Source organism: Lotus japonicus, chromosome 4 (genome assembly GCF_012489685.1).
Source record: "Lotus japonicus ecotype B-129 chromosome 4, LjGifu_v1.2".
Lineage (NCBI taxonomy): Eukaryota > Viridiplantae > Streptophyta > Magnoliopsida > Fabales > Fabaceae > Lotus > Lotus japonicus.
This window is the reverse complement of record NC_080044.1, coordinates 47,070,956-47,080,798: the sequence shown is the minus strand read 5'-3', so window position 1 is coordinate 47,080,798 and position 9,843 is coordinate 47,070,956. Positions and strand designations below refer to the sequence as shown.

General features: G+C 37.0%; 2 protein-coding genes across 5 annotated transcripts; one reads left to right on the top strand and one right to left on the bottom strand.

The window, feature by feature from the left end:
• The first annotated feature begins 1,493 nt into the window (after positions 1-1,493).
• LOC130710129 (protein arginine N-methyltransferase 1.6) lies at positions 1,494-6,917 on the top strand. Of its 4 annotated transcripts, none has more exons than XM_057559282.1 (14): positions 1,495-1,915; positions 2,015-2,222; positions 2,497-2,622; positions 2,765-2,929; positions 3,012-3,130; positions 3,225-3,304; positions 3,475-3,749; positions 3,906-4,136; positions 4,619-4,692; positions 4,842-4,935; positions 5,094-5,243; positions 5,360-5,434; positions 5,818-5,914; positions 6,110-6,917. In XM_057559282.1, exons 1-14 carry the CDS (start codon positions 1,572-1,574, stop codon positions 6,265-6,267), a joined length of 2,196 nt encoding a protein of 731 aa, XP_057415265.1. In that variant the 5' UTR covers positions 1,495-1,571; the 3' UTR covers positions 6,268-6,917. The 4 variants fall into 4 exon arrangements, 3 of the variants coding, with proteins under 3 accessions (XP_057415265.1, XP_057415264.1, XP_057415263.1); XM_057559281.1 differs by having other exon boundaries at positions 1,496-1,915; positions 3,478-3,749; positions 3,900-4,136; XM_057559280.1 differs by having other exon boundaries at positions 1,496-1,915; positions 3,900-4,136.
• A 1,624-nt stretch (positions 6,918-8,541) lies between these two features.
• Positions 8,542-9,154, bottom strand: LOC130710130 (60S ribosomal protein L27-like). The gene has a single exon (XM_057559283.1). The coding sequence runs from the start codon at positions 9,114-9,116 to the stop codon at positions 8,709-8,711; it is 408 nt and encodes a 135-aa protein (XP_057415266.1). The 5' UTR covers positions 9,117-9,154; the 3' UTR covers positions 8,542-8,708.
• Positions 9,155-9,843: the final 689 nt, after the last annotated feature.

The following is a 9,843-nucleotide window of genomic DNA, read 5'->3' as shown; positions in this document are numbered from 1 at the left end:
CAACGTAACACAAATTATTTTTAGTGTTTTTTTGTTACATATTTTTAATGATTACATATTTTGAAATTTTTTTGTTACATCATATTATGAATTTTCTTTACGGGTGTAATTTATCTTTTCGATGTACCAACAACAAAAATAAACAAAGTAAAAAACCACAAATAACTAAAATAATTGTGCTTCTATAAAACAATAACTAACACATTCTTTTTTTTTTGTCCTTTGGCCACCAGTCTCCACGTGGGGCCTGACCACCACTCTTCACGGGGAAAGGGGCCCCACATGACTAATCTGGCTCGGAATACAGTAATGATGTCCCTGGCCACAAAGGTATTATTTTTTAACTCAGAGGAAATCGAACCCGACCAGAAACCTAGGCGAAATCCCTTAAGGAAATGCACATTCACCACTTATGCCACTCTTTGTGGTTAATAACTAACACATTCACCAAGAAAAAACTTATAAATTTATGTTTTGAATATCTAAAATTAATTTTTTTTCTTTTACTTTTGTTTTCTAATAAATATAACAAAAATAACCCAAATTTGAAGATTTTCACATGATGAACAAAAATGAATATCCCCGTGCATCGCACTGGTATAAATACTAGTTACATCATAAAAAGACAAACACATGTTTTGGATTTTTATTTATTCGGACTTTCAGTTTTAACAAATTTATGAGTTGATTAGTATCTTTTATACTCAAACTAATTATATAATTCTTCTTCTTATAAAAATATCAATTATATTAATTGATTTACACATGTGGAGTCATTTGGATTATTGTTCGATAAAATTATGTTTGATATAATGAAGTTTGATAAAATGAAGAATAAAAGATTGAATATGTGTATTAAAATTATATGTAAAAGTAAGTTCAAAAAAACAAGGCACATTCACTAGTGTGGTCTTTGAAGTGGTTTTGTTTGGGTGGGTTTTGTGGATTTGTCATATTTGTTAGAGGGTTGTTCTCATGAAATTTACCTATCCAATAATATACTCCCTCCGTTCTAGAAAGTTTGTAGTTTTAAGGTTGTGGCACAAAGAGTAAGAAAGCAATTATTGATAGTATAATATATATATATATATATATATATATATATTTTGCTGTAAAAAAAAAAAAGAAACATCTCGTTTCAATCAAGGTCGAGCGGAATGGCGCACCTCAACTCATTTATTGGCATTCACACAAAACCCCCCAAGGGCAGCTAAAATCTCGAAATACCTGTCACAAGGCTTCCTAAGTACTTTAAGAGATAACTACGAGAGTTACCGAACCTATAAATGCAGGTGTAGTCGTTTATTTATCACATAATAATCATTATATTAGACTTTGAGATCTTCTATTTGCTCTCTTATGAACTTGAGCGTCAAAGTGTACTCTACGGCTCAGTCGTATAAGCAAGTCAATCAAGGTCGTACAATAAAGTAAAATTTAAAATTCACTTTTTAAATAATTTTACTTTTATCCCCATTTTCTTTCCCCCCTTTTCGCTACTCATCCAAACCAAAGGTTTAGGGTTTACCGCTACTTTCCTCCACCATGTCGTTGAAATCTCTCTGTCTTCCATGGCTTCTCTGTTCCCCAAAACCCTAACTCCAATCCATTTCCTTCACCGAACTCGACCTCGAATTCGAACTCAAACTCATCCTTCCAAGCTAACCTCCATTCGAGCCATGAGCTCCGGCTCCGGCCAGCGCGTCTTCCAGCTCAGGCTTGACTCGCTAACCGGCAACTCCGAATGGGTCATCATCGACGAACACGACGACCAAAGCTTCACCGAGAAGTTCCGGCAACCCCTTCTCGCCACGACGTCGTATCTGGACATGCTCAACGATTCCACCCGAAACAGAGCATATCGTGAAGCCATTGAAAAAACCATCACCAAACCTTGCCATGTTCTCGATATCGGGTATCCTCTTGGGAGAAAACTCGCTTTTCTGTTTCAAAATCTGGTATTTTTAATTGTTGCGGTTTTTGGTATAATGGGGTGCTGTCTTTAACTGTGCAGTGCTGGAACTGGGTTGCTTTCGATGATGGCTTCACGAGCTATGGGTGGCAAAGGGACTGTGACGGCGTGTGAGTCTTATCTTCCGATGGTGAAGCTGATGAAGAAGGTGCTGCGCGTTAATGGCATGGAAGGAAGAATCAAAGTCATCAATAAGCGCTCTGATGAACTCGAAGTTGGGCTTGATATCAATTCACGTGCGGATGTTCTTGTAAGTAGTTGCATTTCACTCATTTCCATAATCATGTTCAGTTTTGTTCATAATGTACTTGTGTTATAGCACTAGTAGTTCCTTAATTCACACTTACTAATGGTTGAATTGGTGATTATGAGAGCCAAAAAAAAAAAAAATTGACAGCAAGTTATGAGAACCAAAGTTAGTTAGAGCTAAGTGCTGGAAATTCATAAGATGTTGCAATTTTAAGCACAAGCTATTGCCTTCGTTCCATTTTCAAACAATGTGAAATTTTATATCATTGTTGCAGGTAAGCGAGATACTAGATTCGGAACTATTGGGTGAGGGGCTCATACCGACCCTGCAGCATGCACATGACAATTTGTTGGTAGAAAATCCTCTGACCGTGCCGTATCGAGCAACTACATATGGACAGGTATTCAGAGCAACTATATCCGTTAAAGATGATATTTGTACATGCGTTTATCATTAACAGGAAGATCTTTTTCATTGCATTCTTTCTTTTTCTTTTAAGTATCTTACAAGTTTGTGCCTCTTCCCCCATATCTGTTCTTCAGCTGGTGGAGAGTACATTCTTATGGCAGTTGCATGATTTGCCTAACAATGAAGCTGGTGCACGTGATGGCATTCGTCTTAACCCTCCAGGACTTGATAGTGTTTTAGGTGTCAAACGTCAGCAATATGCCATGTATTGTGATCCCATAGAAGGAGAAATAAAACCAGTATGTTTAATAAGAACTCTGTAACTCTCTTCATCAAATTATTTTTGGTAGTATCTTCCTACTCAAATTCAGATCCATCCAGCTTTCAGAACCCTTCAAAATTTTTGAATTTGATTTTTCGAAACGGCCAGAAAGTTATGGAGAAACTGACCTGTGCATAAAGGCAACTAATGATGGTAGAGTTCATGCCGTCATATCTTGGTAATCATATATATTTTTCAGTACTACTACTATAATTTCATTATCGAAGCATTTTATGTCCGTTCAGCTTACAGAAGTCCTGTGCGTTCTTTAGGTGGGTACTTCAACTTGATCGTGAAGGGACAATCTATTATTCTACTGCTCCTAGGTGGATAAGCTCACCAACAAATAAAAGTGAGGGTTTGTCATGATTTAAATTTGGTAGTTAGGGTGTACCGTCTTCAGTTTAGTATATGTAGTATATGAATTATACATTCATATTAAAATAAACCATAGCATATTTTGTGAATTTTCATATTTTGTATTTTAGAATCTTCATTAACGATGCTACACTGATGCTACAGCAGGTCCTGTTGATTGGTGTGACCACTGGAAACAGTGTGTTTGGTTTGTTCCAGGCTGTGGTATTTCCATATTCAAAGGGGAAGAAATTCAATTACTTGCTACTCATGATGATACTAAAATCTCATACAATTTAGATTCCAAAGTGCCAACAACTGATGTTTTGCATCATGGATTGACTACTGGAGATATGCAGCTTGTACTGTCACCAGAAAGAGCTGCAATCTATGGAGACAGAGAATGGAGGCTTTCAATGTTGAAAACAGTAGAAAGTGTGGTAAGCAATTCCTCTTTCCTCCCCATGGCATCAAATATGATCTTTCACTTGTATAATAAACAAATTATAAAAGGAAACACCTTTTTTTTTTTTTTCTCTTCATTCAATTTTAACTATCCTGTTTGTTTACAGAACTAATAATATTTACAGTTGCAGGGAAGAGGTGACTCATTATGCATGGTTGCAGATGATAGTGTGTTTTTACCACTTCTTGTGGCACAGCTTTCAGAAGCACCACATATAATATCGTTACTTCCGGGGTTGAAGGAAAGAGGCCTCCAATATTTGCAAGCTGCTGCCAATGCAAATCATTTGCCTCCTAATTGCATAGAAATTCTTGGGAAAAGGGTGAAACAGTTAACCACGCAGGATACACACCAGAAAAAGGTTGAACTTTCCTGACTCCACTTGCTTGGTGCAACATATTTTGTATGGATATGTATATGAATATCAAGTTTTCATAGAAACCTATAGCATAGATCCCTTTTGTTTATACCTTGGAAGCATAAATGCAAAATGTAGATGACAGTGAGAATATGCTGCAATTGAAGTACTTTAGGTTTATCAATGATGTGCCTTGTCAAGAGTACTTTTGGTTTGTTTACAGGGGGGAATACCCTGCAATAGGAGTACTCTTGAGTTGTCCTACCTCAAAACCTTTCTTATCTCTTTAATATTATTTGTGCTTACAATGTATGCACTGCATTTTAATAATGCATCATGTTCAACAGAATGTGGATGCATAGTAAATAATATCTAAGGTGTATATGTGACATGAATTCTTTTTCCTTGAATGTTTGGCCAGATTTTCCTTTTTTTTTAATTCCTCTGAATATCTATGCTTATGTGTTTTATACTCTTATCTATAGGTTGATCTGTTAATAGCTGAACCTTTCTATTTGGGACATGATGGCATGCTTCCATGGCAGAACCTACGGTTTTGGTATATTTTTCAATAGCTACGCTTGCAATGATCAACTTGATTTGCTGTGTTATATCTGTTGTGCTTTAATAAATATAAATTATCAGTGATATATGTTTAAATTTGACACTGAAATGATCATTTGAGTCTTTTATTTGATTGTGGTTTAGGGAGGATCGTACTACACTTGATTATATCCTCTCTGAAGATGCTCTGATAATGCCTAGTAAAGGAATATTGAGGGCTTGTGCTATCTATCTTCCTGTAAGTTAAACACTAACATAAACTCCGGATTAAGGAACATATTTTCTGTATCTTGGGAAAGCATTTGTTTTATGCAATGGATCAAGAGATTATAACTTATGTTTAATTGGTTGGTAGTGGGGCTGTATATGTGGATTAATTAGGCAAATAATTTTCAGGATCTTTGGAAGAGCCGATGTTGCTTGAGTAAGATAGAAGGTTTTGACCATTCAGTTGTGAATGACACATTAGGGGCTTGCGGTCATCTACCTGAAATGGAAGAGGGTCCTTGTCTTCCTTTCTTTGTTTGGCAGTGTGGTGAATTTGAAGTAATGAATCTTACAATTCACGATTTGTAATAAGCTGGTTCTTTCTTTGTTCCTTTAATTTAAATAACAATCTTGCACTAGTATCATTGCAGCCTTATATATGTATGATATTTCAGGTGCTTAGTGAGACATTTGATGTAATGGAGTTTGATTTTTCAAAGCCTATCTGTCATTGCCAAGGAAAATCCCAGGTACTGTGATGTATCATCATATAAGTTTTGGATGCATCTGTGTATGCTCAGCAGGTTTGATACCAAGCATAGTCAAAGACTTGATGTCAAATTATTATTTTGTCCAACATGTTGTTTCTGGTGTTGCCTACTATCTGAATTAATATACTATTAGCTATTAGAGAACAGCAATACATGGAAAAAGCTTGACCTAACTATATTATTAAGAGGAGATTGCATAAGCAGTTATCTTTCATTGCATCTTCCTTTGTGCCATCCAGAACAGTGATTTGAAAATGCAATTCACTTCGTAGAATGCTATATTTATGGAGAGCTGAAAATTAGTGCATAAATGCATTTCACCATAGGACTACATTATGAATATTGAAAATTGTCTGTTGCAGGTTCAATTCACCAAGACTGGGGTATGTCATGGGTTTGTCCTATGGATTGACTGGGTGATGGATTTGCAGAACTCTGTTGTGATATCAACTGGTCCAGGTCATGCTCAATTATCTTTTTAGTTTTAACTAATCACCTGAAGCCCTGCTCTTCCACCTACCTTAGCCCTTACCCTGTTTCAGACTGCTTGCAACCACAAACAATATTATTGATTAAGTAAATCAAGACGTAAGACATAAAGATCTAGAACAACACTGTGAGCTATTGCTTATCCTCTCCATTTTAAGATTGCAGATAAGAGATATTGGAAGCAGGGAGTAAAGCTTCTGGCATCGCCTAGAACAGTAGGACCCCAAGAATCGAGAAATGTCCAAGCAAGTTGTTCTGCAGTTCTTGAAGCACTTTTTGATCCATTAAAGGGGGAGCTCAAAATTACAACCGATTTCAGATGATGCTTTGCCCCTCAAGCTGTTATTTAATGCCCTTGCTTGACAGATCTTTTTGCAACAGTGGCAGACAAAATAGATGGCCAGCTAACATCAGTGAAGGTTTTTTTATTGAGTTCGTGGTTTGCATTCTTGGTGAATTCTGCTCTGTTCAGAGGAACTAATTTCACTGACAACTGTGACATCCATACACTGTACACGATGGGTTCTTCTAATATGCGCTTCATATGAGAATTGACATTTCTAAAAGCATGGGCACTCGCACCAGAAGTTAAAAAGGAGACAACTGCTTCGCTTCAACTTCAAAATGCCTGCTGACAAATTTATCTACAGGGTCCTTTATGCTTAAACCTGACAAAAGCACAAGCGGATGTATTTGGTGGTCAAGAATTCTAACTTATAACTTCCCATGTATTATGGTGTAATTTTGAGATATTTCATATGAATTTTGTGGCAAGTCCCAAAACGTGTTGTACTCATGATTGGAAGCATACAAAATACACCCTCCGGTCACTATTATAAGCAAAAGTTGACTTTTTTGGTTCTTCCAATAAATGATGCATGTGGTCATTAAAATGGTCACATACATCATTTATTGAATGAACCTACAAAGCTAACTTTTGCTTATAATAGTGACCGGAGGGTGTAGTTGTCAAACTATAATCTTAGTTTGTGCGTATTTATTACTTGTGTCATGGGTAGCATGGGAAAATAGTTGCTGTGGTGAACTTGTGGGTTAGGGAGGGACCCTTCTCCATCTCATCACACTTACAGAGTTACAGTGTATATACGCTCCAAAGTATTCTGTTGCCTGCAATTTTAATTTTGACAGAAACCTTAATGATTGAGGAGCTTTAGAAGTAGAAGCTCTCTTGTATGGGTTTGATTTTTGTTGAACTCAATGAGGAACGGCATTGAAGCCAACGTGTCAAACCAGATCCAACAATTAGAGGTATGTCTGTCCTAACTGTCCAACAGCACCTAACAGAAATGTGAGGTGCCTTGACGGGCACATGAATTTTGCAACCGTTCGGAGACGCTTTTGTCACTCACTAGGATGTCAGAAAAGTGGCAATGTACGGGAAGCTTTTTATAGCAAGCGGGTCATAAGTCCAGCTTGTGAGGCAGGGGAACAGGACAAGTAGGGCTTCTTCGCTGGTGCTTTAAGATACGTATATTGCGTTTGCGTTTTTTCTAAGCCTCTAACGTCAAAACAAACATGTAATTAGTCATTCTTTTCATCCAACTTTTTTAGACACCAAGATTTGGAATCTCAATTCCAATAACGTCAAAACAAACATGTAATAAGTCATTCTTTCCATCCAACTTTTTTAGACGCCAAGATTTGGAATCTCCATTCCAATAGAGTTTTATTTTAGCGGATACTATTTTCAATGTCGCACTTATTGTCCAGGGATGATCTGATTCTTAATGCACTTTGCAAACTTAGCTTTCCTTCTGACACAGTATTTCATTTGGATTCTTGCTTAGCAGGATTAATACAAATGTATGTAATACTTAATCAATGGAACGTAAAAAAAGAGAAATTAGGAATATGTTTTAGAAAAAAGAACAAAGATAAAGAGAAGTGTGAAATGTATCTACACTTCGTAACTACTCAAATAAAATAAAATAAAAATATCCATGCATAATTCGTAATTTGGCTTTGGACTTGAACTTAAAATCAAATTTGAAATCAATATATAGTCCGAGTTTTCACTATAATAATTAGACAAAAGAAAGAAAATTCTAATCCAATGTTTATCGAAAAATGATACATCAAAAAGGTCCTTTTTAATTTAGTTCCTTTGTGGAGTAAATACTAATTCAATCCAAAATGTCAAATCCAAGTTTTGGAAGGATGAATAGCCATCAAAATCTATGACTTGCCTATCACTCAGACCAGGAATTTCACTTGCCATAAAAAATAACATATTAAAGTTAGCTATGCACCGGTACATATTTCACTTCATGAACATCAAATTGAATAAAAGGAATAAAACCACAGCAACAGAAAAGCCTAAACATCAAAATGTTGCAGTTCAAAAAAAACCAAAACTTAGTCTGACAATCTCAACCAATTGCAATAAACCTTGGAATGAATAATTTCAAAGCATGAAACATCTACTAGCATTTTCCCCTGCCTATAAAAAAAAATCTACTAGCATTTTCCCAGTAAGCAGATTAATAAGAAAAGCAAGCCCTGAAATCCCAAAACTACAACAACCATCACAATTCACTAACTATAACCAAATAACAAAATAATTGTCACTAATCTCATTCTGAAATGAACGATTGATGCACTTTAATAAACTGATCAATTCAACAAAACCAGTCAGCAATCTGTTTCTTAACCATGTATCAAATTAATTTGATAACATAAAACTTGTAACAAAAAAATCTCCAATGTAGCATTACAAAGTAACAGCCTAACTCATTCTCATCATTCAGAACCTGAGCTTGGTGAAGAACCACCTATTCTTACCAGTTTTGAATCTCTCCTCAAATCGCTTCTTAGTCTCCTTGAGAGCAGTAACCTTCTGGTCCTTGGAAACGAGGGCGTTAGTGGAGACTGCGTCCTTGAGGTCGACATCGAGGGTGTAGCGCGTGGGCATGAGATGCTGGTAGTTCACGAGCTTCATGAACGCCTTCACGCGCGATTTCTTCCCCGTCTTCTTCGCCGAGTCCTTCTTGATCACCTTGCTCGGGTACTTCTTGATTCCGGCGACGAGACAGTGGCCGTAGGGGCGGCCGTGCGTTCCGTCGTCGAAGGTTTTCACGATCACCGCCTTCTTGCCGGCGTAGCGACCCTGTAGCAGGATCACGGCCTTGTTTGGCTTCAGAAACTTCACCATCTCTGCTCTGCTTTGCCCAAAGTCTCTCTCAACAGTGTAGAAGGAAAACCTTATAATGTGATCTGATGGGCTTGGATTGGGCTTCATTAGCCCATACTTTTTTTTTAATCAATCCATAGAGCATTTACAAAATAAAACGCTTTCATAGCTCAATAATCTGCGACACTATTACTGCTTCTAGGGACAAGATATAAAATAACATGATCAAAATTAGACGAAAAAGAAAGACACTCATTAACAATTAAGTCAAAATAGGAACGCTCAAGAGAAGCCTTCTTCCAAAGCTAGAATAATTGTAAGCAATTGGTCTCAAAGCAAACGTCACGAAAGCAAAGGTCCTTAGCCAAAAATATAGTCCATCGAAAACATAGAGCTTTTGTAGTAACAGGTGACAAATTTCATGCGGGAACGAAGGCGTCTGCCGCTAGAACTTGGCCTTCCTGATCCTGGTCGACAATCATCATTCGTGAGCAGTATTTTTTGCGGTCTCATGACAAATTGGGCAAACAAGCTCAACAAATTGTCACAAGCATGAACCACACATCTAAGCACACAGTTCAGGAAAGCTCCTTACACTGCCGCAACACCTTGGCCTCCCAGATTCGCTTCCAAGTTTTGGCCGACAAAGAAAGTTGCGACAAAGAGGAAGGAGAGCTTGCAACATTAGACCTTTGTATAAAACTATAACATGTATGTTGTTTTAGTCGCTAATAATAGTTTAATATTG

Bases quoted from the DNA above. Each gene is read 5' to 3' on its own strand.
- LOC130710130 (XM_057559283.1), bottom strand. From the start codon at position 9,116: ATGGTGAAGTTTCTGAAGCCAAACAAGGCCGTGATCCTGCTACAGGGT.
- LOC130710129 (XM_057559280.1), top strand. From the start codon at position 1,572: ATGGCTTCTCTGTTCCCCAAAACCCTAACTCCAATCCATTTCCTTCAC. The intron at 2,623-2,764 runs GTATTCAGAGCA...TCTGTTCTTCAG, and splicing joins GAGCAACTACATATGGACAG to CTGGTGGAGAGTACATTCTT. The intron at 5,244-5,359 runs GTAATGAATCTT...ATGATATTTCAG, and splicing joins GGCAGTGTGGTGAATTTGAA to GTGCTTAGTGAGACATTTGA.